The 12,531-nt window shown below is 43.3% G+C and overlaps 1 protein-coding gene across 2 annotated transcripts in view; it reads left to right on the forward strand.

The window, feature by feature from the left end:
- Positions 1-12,531, forward strand: part of LOC133967613 (phospholipid-transporting ATPase IH-like) — a 35,028-nt gene that overhangs the window by 14,224 nt on the left and 8,273 nt on the right. For both annotated transcript variants that reach the window (XM_062403182.1, XM_062403183.1), the window contains exons 6-27: positions 1,170-1,298; positions 2,101-2,204; positions 2,317-2,367; positions 2,465-2,529; positions 2,618-2,699; positions 2,808-2,958; positions 3,070-3,267; positions 3,399-3,572; positions 4,233-4,399; positions 4,899-4,970; positions 5,581-5,654; positions 5,781-5,884; positions 6,676-6,857; positions 7,228-7,461; positions 7,598-7,775; positions 7,861-7,963; positions 8,336-8,481; positions 8,894-8,953; positions 9,924-10,051; positions 10,139-10,274; positions 10,769-10,792; positions 12,404-12,469. In XM_062403182.1, coding sequence (XP_062259166.1) covers positions 1,170-1,298; positions 2,101-2,204; positions 2,317-2,367; positions 2,465-2,529; positions 2,618-2,699; positions 2,808-2,958; positions 3,070-3,267; positions 3,399-3,572; positions 4,233-4,399; positions 4,899-4,970; positions 5,581-5,654; positions 5,781-5,884; positions 6,676-6,857; positions 7,228-7,461; positions 7,598-7,775; positions 7,861-7,963; positions 8,336-8,481; positions 8,894-8,953; positions 9,924-10,051; positions 10,139-10,274; positions 10,769-10,792; positions 12,404-12,469 — 2,628 coding nt within the window. The remainder of the gene's footprint in view (positions 1-1,169; positions 1,299-2,100; positions 2,205-2,316; positions 2,368-2,464; positions 2,530-2,617; positions 2,700-2,807; positions 2,959-3,069; positions 3,268-3,398; positions 3,573-4,232; positions 4,400-4,898; positions 4,971-5,580; positions 5,655-5,780; positions 5,885-6,675; positions 6,858-7,227; positions 7,462-7,597; positions 7,776-7,860; positions 7,964-8,335; positions 8,482-8,893; positions 8,954-9,923; positions 10,052-10,138; positions 10,275-10,768; positions 10,793-12,403; positions 12,470-12,531) is intronic.

The following is a 12,531-nucleotide window of genomic DNA, read 5'->3' on the forward strand; positions in this document are numbered from 1 at the left end:
ACATTTGTGATCAGATCTCTCAGGACGGACGTTGATACCAGGTCAGAAAGGAGCCCAAATGTTCCAAACCATAATAATATAAAAGATGTCCAGTGTAGTGATTTGTGCTGTTGCTTCATCGTATAACTGTAGGCATCCCTCTGCCCCGCTGTTGCTCTCCCTCGCACACACTCCCGTCTGTCACAGTCAGACCAGCCATCTGCAGCACCAGGAGATATGTCACTGCTTTGGTGGCCCAGTGGACCATCAAAACATCCACAGAGTTATTACCTTCCTGTGCAGGCAGGGGAGAACTCAGCAGAACATTGGGCTTTAGCTGTGGGTTAACAATTAAATGAACATCCCCCGTACTGGTACCCGGAGCAGGGCTGAATGTCAAGATTTCTGTCGTAAAGCAAGAACCGGTTTCACTGAGCTTGCATTTTTCTCTAAAGAATCCCTCTCATATTATCCCAGCGTGGATAAAAAACAAAGGTATCTGTTTGCATTATATGAGTGTTGAGCTCAGCACCTCCTACGTAGAGGCGAAGTATAATATTCAGTCCGGTTACACCACTGTGTCGAGAGGGGTGTTTAATGGGTGCAGGTATGTTTAGATTCTGCTGTGTCTGCTGCTCCTGTCGAGACGGTGCTGGATGTTGAGTGTCATCTTGGAATGAGGCTTCGATACAGTTCCGCAGCATTAACGGTTCACGGAGCATTAGTTTGTGTTTCCATCGCAGTGGAATTCATTTTTTCACCTGCACCAGAAACCCTGGTTTTTTATGTCCCCCTTTGTGAGTCATTGTCCCCGTCTTTGTCTCTCTCTCTGTCCTTTCTCTCTGTCTCTTGAGTCTTCTCCGGTTTTCTGCACCAAGGTTTCTCCCTTCCGCAGATCAAACGGAGAGGATTAGAGTGTGAATTGGGAGCAGGAATAATGATGAATATATTAATCATGCAAAATCAGAGCGCGTGTGTGTACAGTCACCGTGGAGATGGGATTTATCTGAGTTTAAGCTGCTCCGCTCGCATAATCTGTTATGCAACTTCTAAATCCTTCGGGGAAAAATGGACGTCTGCATGTCTTTCACTCTCTGTTTGTGTGAACCTCTCGTCAAAATCCTTATCTTTTATTGTGGATGTAAAAAGCCATTATGGGATTGTGTGTGTGATGAGTCGTGTTCCGTCAGGTGGGGGACATCGTTGTGGTGAGGGAGGACGAGACTTTTCCCTGTGACCTCATCCTTCTCTCCGCCAGTCGTCAGGATGGGACCTGCTTCGTCACCACCACCAGCCTGGACGGGGAGTCCAGTCACAAGGTGCCAGGACGAGTGCATGATGTGGATTTGTTTTTTACTCAGCCATATTTAAGAGATTTTAAAGTACTCAAAATAGTATTTTCATATTTGTAACCTTATTAAAGGTCCTCTTCATCAAATGGTTAAATTTCCTATATTCGCATTAACACGTAATGTGTGTGTCAGCTCTATGACAACATTGCTCATTATGGTCATTATCACAAACCTTTTATAATTATCATATCTCCCAATTATTTAGTATTTTATCTCACACAATGTTCTCAATCTCAAACAATAGTTTCACTAAATACACTTTTCCAATTTCCAACTATGTTTCATGACAATTTACAGCTTGAAAAATATCAAATTCCTCCAATATGTTTATTTAGAACATATTGATTGATAATACATTTAAAAAAAAAAAAAAAAATGTAAAGACAAATTTCCCAATGCGGAACACACTCAGAGAAGACATTTTTTGTTATTTAATCTTTTAGATCAACTGACAGCTAATTAATCAGCAACAAATTATTAATGAATTGATTTTTATAAGAACCAAACAGTCCACTTAGGTTTTAAGTGGACTACGCTACACTGTAGTTCTCCAGCCGCCCTCCCCCAGGGTGACCCCCTGCTGCGCTCACCTTCCCAGCATGCTTGTCGTCTGCTGACCTGCCAATTGTCTGTGATGGTTCCCCTCGCTGCCTCTCCTGGTGGACCCTGTGATGAGGAAGCAAATGATCCCTGCTCTCATTACTGGCTGCGGGTGACATTTTCCTCTGTTGTCTTCTTCATTCCCTTGTCCTCTGCCTTTGTCCCTCAGACCTATTATGCCGTACCAGATACCTTGGCCTTTAGAACGGAGCAGGAGGTGGATTCTCTACATGCCATCATTGAATGTGAACAACCGCAGCCTGACCTCTACAAGTGAGTCTGACACACACTCACTGATGCATCTTTCTCCGACCTATCATCACATCTTAGAAGTAAATCTTCGTTAAGTTCTGTCTTGATTTGATTTCGCTGTGACCTTTTCCAGATTTGTCGGACGCATCAATATTTACAAGGACAACGAAGAGCCCGTGGCTCGGTGAGAACTTTATTTTTATCTTTTCCTTTAGTTTTCACAGGGTCAATTTTTTGTCTCATATCATCAAATGGTGTTTTGTTTTTTTATTTCCCTGCAGACCACTCGGAGCTGAGAACTTGCTCCTTAGAGGAGCGACCCTGAAAAACACACAACGCATTTATGGTACAAACACACAGTTTCACATTGTTAGAATATACAAAGAAGGGTTGTTGTTATTGTCACGGTAACTCCGTGTTTTCTCTCTCCTCAGCTGTTGCAGTCTACACCGGAATGGAGACGAAGATGGCGCTTAATTACCAGTCTAAATCTCAAAAGCGCTCCGCTGTAGAAAAGTAAGATGAATGTCCAAACTTCTTTTACTGCACAGTCAGGGTTTGTGCAGGGTCTTAAAAAGTGAGCCGTGATCCTGATCCTCACTTTACTCCCTCTCGTCTCTGCAGGTCGATGAATGCCTTCCTGATAGTGTATCTGTGCATCTTGATCAGCAAAGCGGTGATCAACACTGTTTTGAAATACGCGTGGCAGTGGTCTCCCGACCGAGATGAGCCCGGGTACAACCACAGGACTGAGAACGAGCGGCAGCGGCACGTGGTCTGTCCATCAACCTCCGCTTTAAAAGACGAAATATCCATGCCTATAACCCCCAACTCTGATATTCACTAAAACATCATTGCTGTCATTTTTCTTTCAACCCAAACGCAGGTGATCCGAGCGTTCACAGACTTCCTGGCTTTCATGGTCTTGTTTAACTACATCATCCCGGTCTCCATGTACGTGACGGTGGAGATGCAGAAATTCCTCGGCTCCTACTTCATCATGTGGGATGAGGAGATGTTTGATGACGAGCTGGGAGAGGGAGCTCAGGTCAACACCTCCGACCTGAACGAAGAGCTGGGACAGGTATATATACACACACACACACAGTAACCACGCACAGACACTCTCTCTCACTCACTAACTCAGCCACTCACACAGACACACACACACACACACATACACACACTCTAACTCTCTCTCGCTCTATCTCCCAGGTGGAGTATGTGTTCACTGATAAGACCGGCACTCTGACTGAGAACAACATGGAGTTTATTGAATGCTGTGTTGATGGGAACGTCTACGTGCCGCACGCCATCTGCAACGGACAAATCCTCAGCGCTGCGTCAAGTATAGACATGATTGATTCTTCACCTGGAGGATACAGGAGAGTAAGTGTGTGTTTGTGTGTGCGTGCCTCTGTAAAGTAAGCAGGCTCCTAAAGCCAGCCGGAGTTGAATTTATGCTGCACCAAGAAAAGAAGGGACGACTGACATTTCCAGACAGAAAGACTATTAAAGTAATTTCTTGGACGTTAATGTCCATTTTGCAGGGATTTTGTATTACCCTCCAGTATATCCAGTTCATAAAAACTTCAACATTTGCTCTGTAGCCACTGTTTGCTCTGTCTTACATAGACACAGACACAGAAAAGCGATGAGGCGTGCAATCCTGGCAGGGGCAACCGTGATTTGTTTAGCTGTAATAGAAGAAAAGTTGTTGTCAGCATGAGCAGCAGAAGGCCACCACATATGACCAGAGAGGGAGAAGAGTAGACCCTGCCAAAAGACCTAAATGTGTAGAGAACTCAAGAAAGAAAAAAGATGTCAAGCATTTTTCTGCCTCTTGGAAATGTAGTTCAAACATACCACAGCAGTGACAATATGGCACCACACTGTGATCCTTAGGATGGCAAGGAGCCTGAGGATTACTGCTTGATAAGAAGAAGTCAGATCACGATGACTCAAACTCACAATCTGATGCTCCTTGGACATGGACTGAACTGTTGCCTGAGTGAAATAGAAAGTGTTTCTGGATTTGTTTGTCTGTAGGAACACGAGGATCTGTTTTTCCGGGCACTGTGTCTGTGTCACACGGTCCAGGTGAAGGAGGAGGAGACGGTGGATGGTATCAAGAGAGGCATTCACCAGGGCAGGCCCACCTCCTTCTACATCTCCTCCTCACCGGATGAGGTGGCTCTGGTGGAGGGAATGAAGAGGTACACTCGCTGATTCACCTAGAGACGCACCCGCCCTCATTCCTTTAGCTGCTTGAACACAAATGTGTCTTGGGCCACATATGTTGGACCGCCTACTTAGTGGCTTTCAACTCTGATCACCAGAGAGGCCATTTTCCGACATGAACTCGGAAAAATATCTGGAAAGGGCCGGACATTTTCCAGTTTTGTCTTTCACATATAGCAAAACGCAGTCAGACATGTTCACATTACAACAAGAAAATGTCCGGAGCTTCCAGATGAGTCAGGAGTCAAATTGTGCTGCGAAAATCAGATGCAAAAAATCTTGTTATCGTTCCAAGGTGACATCTATGTCTGCATCCTCGACTTGCATGGCCATCCAGATGTTAATCCCAGATCCAAAATGTGTCAGAACACTTTTAATCCTTTCTGAGTGTGATGTAAATACTACTGCTCCTCATAGTGTACATGGAAAACCTTCCATCTGACTTATTATCCTTTCCGTCTCTCTTGTTGCCAGGCTGGGTTACACTTATCTAAGACTGAAAGACAACTTCATGGAGATCCTCAACAAAGATGATGAGATTGAAAGGTTGGTTCATTGTGGTCACACCACAGGAGAGAATAACGAGGAGTGAGTCAGTTGATAGATCTGTGTCTGTGCATCAGCTGCCCGGAGGGAACCAGACCTCGGATTGGGTTTCATGTTCTGAAGAGGCTACTATAAAAACTACAACCACGAAACGGTGGGCGGAGTTGTTGGTCAAAACGCTCTCACTGACTGAAAGGCAGCAGTGTTGCATTAGAGAGGCATTTTGTGGAAAGTGTCTGATGTTTTGATTATTACAGGAAGTGTAACTGTGACCATCCTCTCTCTCCATCACTCTCTGCAGTGGTCAATAGTGAGTTATATAAAGGAAGCAGGGGGGCAGGAGCTAAAAAAAACCAATTCACTCGATTTCTTATTACTCTGTTTTTGATAGGCTCCTCTCTTTCACATAGACACATTAGGGTCCGCTGGAGCATGACCAGGAAGTAAAATATGCACTTAAAAATTTGTAAATAGTGAAAAATTACCTTAAACCCCTGGTCTCAGTATCAATTCAACATATTTAACAGTTTTTTCCTAAATACTTTCATGGATATGGGTTAAATAGGTTAACAACAGGATCATGTGAATGCCAACACTGTCTCTCCTCCAGGTTTCAGCTGCTCCATGTCCTGAACTTCGACTCTGTCAGAAGGAGAATGAGTGTCATTGTCAAGTCAAGCTCAGGTGACATTTTTCAAACAGAAATCAGTGTTAATACACGTTATAAATCTTCCATCAGACACTGGAGCAGTGTTGCGATTTGTCTGACTTTGTTTTTTGTCTGCTGTTCTTGTGTTTGTGGACTCTCAGGAGAATACCTGCTCTTCTGTAAGGGCGCTGACTCGTCCATTTTTCCCCGGGTGGTGTCTGGGAAGGTGGAGCAAGTGAAAGCTCGGGTGGAGCAGAACGCTGTCGTAAGTTTACAGAGTACGGCCACTAAGAGTGGGTTTGATAAAACATCCCATCATCATCATCATCATCATTAATTAAATTAAAAGCTAAATTAAATTTGATGTCCTTATTAGCAACATAAAGAAAGTTGATATTTGTTTATAAGCAATTAATCAAATGGCTTTGGTGTAAAGGATTAACTCAGAATTATGTTAAAGTTCTGCTGTTGAACCTGTTTTTTAGCATCTTTTAGCAAATATTTTTTTTAATATTGTTTTATATATGATTTATTTGTAGAAATTTCAAAACAAGTCTTAATGTACAATAGTCAGATAAGACATGATAGGATAAAATATCAGACAGCCAAATGGTGAGGATACACATTACAGCCCTCCCCTCGCCTCCCCTTCCCAAAACAAATATACAACTAAAGCAATTTCATACACAAACAGAAAAGAAAATTATGAAAGCAAACAAAACACAACAACAACAACAAAAACAGCAACAACAACTGGCTGTTAAATGCCTGCAGTAGCAGATAATATTGTAGAAACATATGCTTATGCTCATTCTTACCATCCCACCTTCTCTGACCTTCGACTCTCTCACTCACATCCACCCACACAAGCACATCCACTTGCATTAATTGAGCAATGTAAAGACTATAAATAAGGAAACAAAAACATATACATAACAATAAATAATAATACAAGAGGAAAAGAAAATAATTTTGTGCTTCCTGGCGGAGGTAACAAACTCACTTGGGCTCACATGACATCTTACACTGTTGCTCGGTTTCTCTCTGTAACAACAGGAGGGGCTGCGGACTCTGTGCGTCGCCTACCGACGGCTGTCGGAGTCAGAATACGAGGAGGTGTGTCATCAGCTGACCGATGCCAAGCTGGCCCTGCAGGACAGGGAGCAGAAGCTGGCGCAGGCCTATGACACCATCGAGAGGGACTTTGTGCTTCTGGGCGCTACAGCGGTGGAGGACAGGTTGGTCACCGCGGAGATAGACAGGAAAGATGAGAGAGACTTCAAAGCACAGAGGAGAGATTAATTAGTCATGATGCCATTTTCAAAGTGTTTTTATGTATCACGAGGCCAAAAATATAAATGTTCATTTATTATTTTTTGATCATGTAATACTGAATATTTTCTATGAACAACATCATCTAACAAGGCACTACTCAAGACTTCTGTATTGACCCCAACTAATTTACAGTTTGACTTCCTGATAGATGAAGTGCTGATGAGCGGGGAGCGGAAAGATCATGCATTGACAAGTTGTCACCAGTTGGTAATTGATTGAGGCTTTAACGCACCCGACTGGAGGCTGCGATCTGATTGACTTATTGACGTGCAGGCTCCAGGAGAAAGCTGCAGATACCATCGAGTCCCTGCACAAGGCCGGCATGAAGGTTTGGGTCCTGACGGGAGACAAGATGGAGACGGCGGCGGCCACCTGCTACGCTAGTAAACTGTTTCGTCGAAGCACACAGATCCTGGAGCTGACCAAGAAACGCACAGAGGAGCAGAGTCTGCACGACGTTCTGTTCGAGCTGAACAGGACCGTCCTCAGACAACGCTCGATTTCTGGGTATGAGACAAACCTCATGGGGAGTGCTGTGAATCATCCACATATCACACAATCACAATCTATGTGCATTAAACTTCAAACCGCAGACTCGTCTACAATTGATTTGTCTTTTTTGGTTCTTGATATTTTCTTCCAGGTTGTCAGTCGACTGCATCGACTTTGGTCTGATCATCGACGGGGCCACTCTGTCTGCGGTGTTAAAGCCGAACCCGGAGGGCGCCGGCCACGGCAACTACAGAGAGATCTTTCTGGACATCTGTCGCAACTGTAGCGCCGTCCTCTGCTGTCGCATGGCACCGCTGCAGAAAGCACAGGTGACAGAGCGGGACACCTTCTGCAAACGTGCATCCCAAATGACAAACAGTCGTATTGATTAATGGTGGGTTCGTGTTTCTGCAGATTGTGAAGTTAATCAAAGCTTCCAAGGAGCATCCCATTACCCTCGCCATTGGCGACGGAGCCAACGATGTCAGCATGATCCTGGAAGCGCATGTGGGCATTGGTGGGCATTCACCGCACTAATCACTGGCTAATTTGCTAAATCATCCATTAATATATGAAAAACTTTTATTCCACTAGAGTCAGAGTTGATTTTGAACGCTCATTACACTGATGCATATTAAGAGCAAACAGCCAAGATGATCTCACATTTGTCACATTTTACAGAGCTGCATAAAATCCTGATATCATTATAATGGAGAATATAATAGAAATAATTAAACAACAAACTTGAAATCAAATGATTATAATTTATAGATAAGCTAAAAAAACAATATGTTGAACTTGATTTTTAAAGGTTTGCTTTTGCCACATTTCACTGGCTCTTATTTGGGTTTTAGATTTTTCTATTTAACAGTGTCTTGTGTTCCCTCAGGTATCATGGGTAAAGAGGGCCGACAGGCAGCAAGGAACAGTGACTATGCCATCCCGAAATTTAAACACCTGAAGAAGATGTTACTCGTCCACGGTCACTACTACTACATCCGAATTGCTGAGCTCGTTCAGTACTTCTTCTACAAGGTACCAGACATATGCTTTGTGTACCCCAGTGGCTCACACGGTTTAATCACTTCAGCGTAATTCCCGGTGAAACACTGAGTTACAATGCGCCAGATTTTCTCAGCCACTCTGACAGATTACTGGATCCATGAATCCCCGGTGCAACATTCTCTCCTGGATTCATGAGCGCAGAGATCAGTGTGGGCGGCTTCCACAGAAATCAGTTCCCTGCCAACTGATTCATTTTTTTTTAGCTTTTTGGCAGGCCAGCTCCTTGCGGCCCACTCACCACTCACTGAGCTTATAGCCCAATCTCTGCATAAACAGAAATGTGTAGATGGTAGCATTTTTAGATTCTTCAAATCTCTTCAAATGTTCTTGTTTCAAGCTTATCGCTGACTCCTCTCGTTGTTTTTTCTTAAATCTTTTCCAGAATGTTTGCTTCATCTTCCCTCAGTTCCTGTATCAGTTCTTCTGTGGCTTCTCCCAACAGGTAAGTAGTTGATACTGAGGTGGGGTTAAAGTAAGCCAGCACCCAATGTATGTTTGTACAGTGTTTACATATCCACAGCGTTTTAGTTTATATCATTGTATGTTGCTCTTAATCTTAGTATATGTTCATCGTCCTTGTCCTTGCGTGTAGCTGCATGTGCCAGAAATGTCCACCTTTTAAAACTTTTTATGCACGTCTAATGCAACATGAGTCTGTTAACAGGTCAGTCCCTCTAGACATCTCTATGACTCCTCATTATGAGGGAGCATAGCAATTCCAATAAGGCTCCCGGAGGGAGTTTGCAGAGACTTTTGGTTAACACAAGGCATTCGGCAGTAAAATATGGAAAAAACTCTTCAACCAGTTTGTCAAGGCACACAAGCCCGAAGCGTGGCTCCTAGAAAACACAAGATGGTGCTAAAACCGTTCTGTTTGTGTTTCTTCTTCTTCGCCTTTTTCCTGCTGTGTTGTTTTTTTTTTAGCTCAGTGAAGGCACTTATCGTTTAGGGAAAGCACAGAGTCCCTGCTCCTCAAGCGAGAGTATAAAGAGATAAATACACATTTTGTCTTTACACTAATGTCTGACAAAGTTAGTAATTAGCATTAACTAGCTGTAGAGACCCACACAGAACAATACAGAATTAAATGAAAAGCTAAAACTTGAAGAAGATATTTATAAATGTATTCTATATTCCTTTTTTGAGCATGCACAGCCTTATTTGAATTTCTTTCACTGGGATTTGATATGACTGTTTGTTTTTGTTTGTTTTGTTTGAATTCAATTTGACAGTTTACTGTTTGTAAACACATTTGTGCAACTTTGTGAGCCGTTATTATGTTGGATGCTGTTTTTGTTACTTTGTTGCTGCCCCCATGTGACCAAAAAAGTGAACCAACACAGCTTTAAATTGTGAGATGTCCTTTTAGATATATAATAATGTCTGTGTCTGTTGTGTTTGTCCCTTTGCAGCCCCTGTACGACACCGCCTATTTAACTTTGTACAACATCAGCTTCACCTCCCTCCCGATCCTCCTCTACAGCCTGGTTGAGCAGCACGTCAGCATGGACACACTCAAGCGGGATCCCTCTTTGTACAGGTGAGGTCGAGACAGAATGTGTGTGTTGCCCTGGTAAAAAGTATTGTTTTAGGGTTACAACTCTGTTTTTTTACCCCTCTGTCTCAGGGACATAGCCAAGAACTCCCTCCTCCGCTGGCCCGTCTTCCTGTACTGGACGTGCCTGGGTGTGTTTGACGCCGTTATCTTCTTCTTTGGTGCCTACTTCCTGTTTGACAACACCACTTTCACCAGCAACGGCCAGGTGAGCCTCTGTCTCTGTGTCAGCAGACAGGGACTTCTGTCATTTTAGTAGAAACTCATAGTTTTGGGGGCGTTTGAATCCTTCAGGGAATTAAGAAGGAGGATAATGGAAAAAAAAGGGTCTTTACAAACACTCATTCATCTCCATTGGATTCTCATGAAAGAGGAGTTAAGTGTTAAGGGATGACTCATTTTGTTGTCTTATCTGTAACAGTAAGAGTTCTGTTCTGGGCCTGTAGCTCAGCAACATTGGATCTCCATTCATATCGACAACACAATAGCATCGTTCTCTGTATTGTTGATTTCATGTCAACTGTTTTCAATTGCCTTTGGTCCTGTTTTTTAAGTTGAAACATCCTGAAATTCATTTTACCTTTTGTCCTGATTCTTTTTCTCTTTTTCTCCCCCTCCCCCCTCCTCTTCTTCTTCTCTCTCTGCTTCCTCTCTCTTTATTTTGCTCCTCCTCTTCTTCTTCTTCTTCTTCTGCGTCCTCAGCTTATGACCACCAACACACAGATGGTAAGCCCTGTCTCCCTCCCTGTCGGCTCTCTCTGTCTTTCACGCTCCTTTAGTTCCTGTCGTACCGTTTAAGCTTTCAGTTTTGACCGTTTCATCCGGTTTCATCCCTCCTCACTTCACATCATCCATGCACTTTCATTTGAATGTGTAGTTTTCTCGTGCTCCATTATTCCCCCTAATCTCTGCAAAGCCCTGAATCCTGCTCAGTACCTGATCGTAACAACTCCACTGACACAGTAGAAACCTTAGATGCTCCCCCACATTACTCCTGTGTTTGTTAGTAAATAGAGTATGTAACGTAGATTTAGATCCAACATCTGTTTGTGTTTCTGTCTAAGGTTTGCATTTATGTGTGTGTGTGTGTGTGTGTGTGTGTGTGTGTGTATTTGTTTCTTCATTTGTATTTGTGGTAGCAGTTTTTGGGGTTGGTTTGGTTTGTTTTAAATTTCCCTGCTCCTGTGTTGATGGGGGGGCGTTTCATCATGTACTCTTTCTGTTCTCTTGACAGATGCTTAAAAAGGGCAATACAAGCAATTTCTGTCATTCATAAAGAAAATCAGTTACTATATTATCTCTCAGTAGAGCACATACCTCCGCCAAGGTCCAACAGTCTACTTCAATTAAATCAAGCTGCACCAGGTTTCACTCAAAATGTCAGTTCTCCAAAGCCGTTCTCAGACTTGAACTCCAGAAAATGTCCGCAAACGGATTCCGAACTTGTTTCAGATACAAAGAACAGAGGAGGAGATTCTCTGTCCAGAGGTTCATGCAGGAGGCGGGAGGTATAAATTCCGCTGCAAAGATCACATACATTTTTTTGTTAGAGCACAATCCTATCTTATCACCAAAAGCTATTGAATATCGTCTTTCCACGATGAAACCTTCTTATGAGTCATCCTGCTATATTTGTAATCTTTTGTTGTTGTTGTTTTTCAGTTTATCATTCATCGCGTGTTAGAAACGTCATCAACACGTCGTCTAGTGATTATACTTGGGTTTGGCAGGAGAAACTCCAGGGAATGTCCGCAGCTACTGACTCGTTCTCACATACTGCCCCTGTGGATAATTTCAGTAGATTATTTGGAGTTCATTGCATGTCTCAGCAGGTATGATGTGTTTATTAAGATCCATGAATGATATCACCTGGGAAATCTCACAGTGCTGAATAAAGTGAAATAATAATCCCTGGATCAGGGGTGAAAACATAACCTCCTTGGCGGAGGTAATGAATGAAGTAAGATACCAACAGCCAGCTGTGTCTTTGCTCTTTCTCTCCCTCCATCCTCCTTCATCTCCCCCCCCCCCCCCCAGACTGTCATTCCATCTGTTCACTCCTGGGGTCTGTGTAAACCTTTCTAGGATTTCAGCAGGTCGAAAAAATGTGGATGGTGAGAGGTGATATTAAGATTTTTGGCTCAAACCTTAGAATATATTTATAGAAAATGTTCTCTTCCTAACTGATCCCCTGTACCACAAAAAATATGGTATGAATGCGTCTGTCTGCTCCTCTCCCCTGCTCGTAGTAAAACCCTAGTGTGTGCCCTAATCCACGAGGCAGGTTGTGTGAGCGCCGCGGCCTCTAACCCTCTCCTTTCTATCTCCTCCTCACAGATGTTTGGGAACTGGACCTTCGGGACTCTCGTCTTTACTGTGCTTGTGTTCACCGTTACGCTCAAGGTGTGTACGTCTTCAGAGGTCTAATGATGGAGGAGAGAGGGACACACACACTCATGGCAATT

The sequence above is a fragment of the Platichthys flesus genome, chromosome 13 (assembly GCF_949316205.1).
Source record: "Platichthys flesus chromosome 13, fPlaFle2.1, whole genome shotgun sequence".
Classification (NCBI taxonomy): Eukaryota; Metazoa; Chordata; class Actinopteri; order Pleuronectiformes; family Pleuronectidae; genus Platichthys; species Platichthys flesus.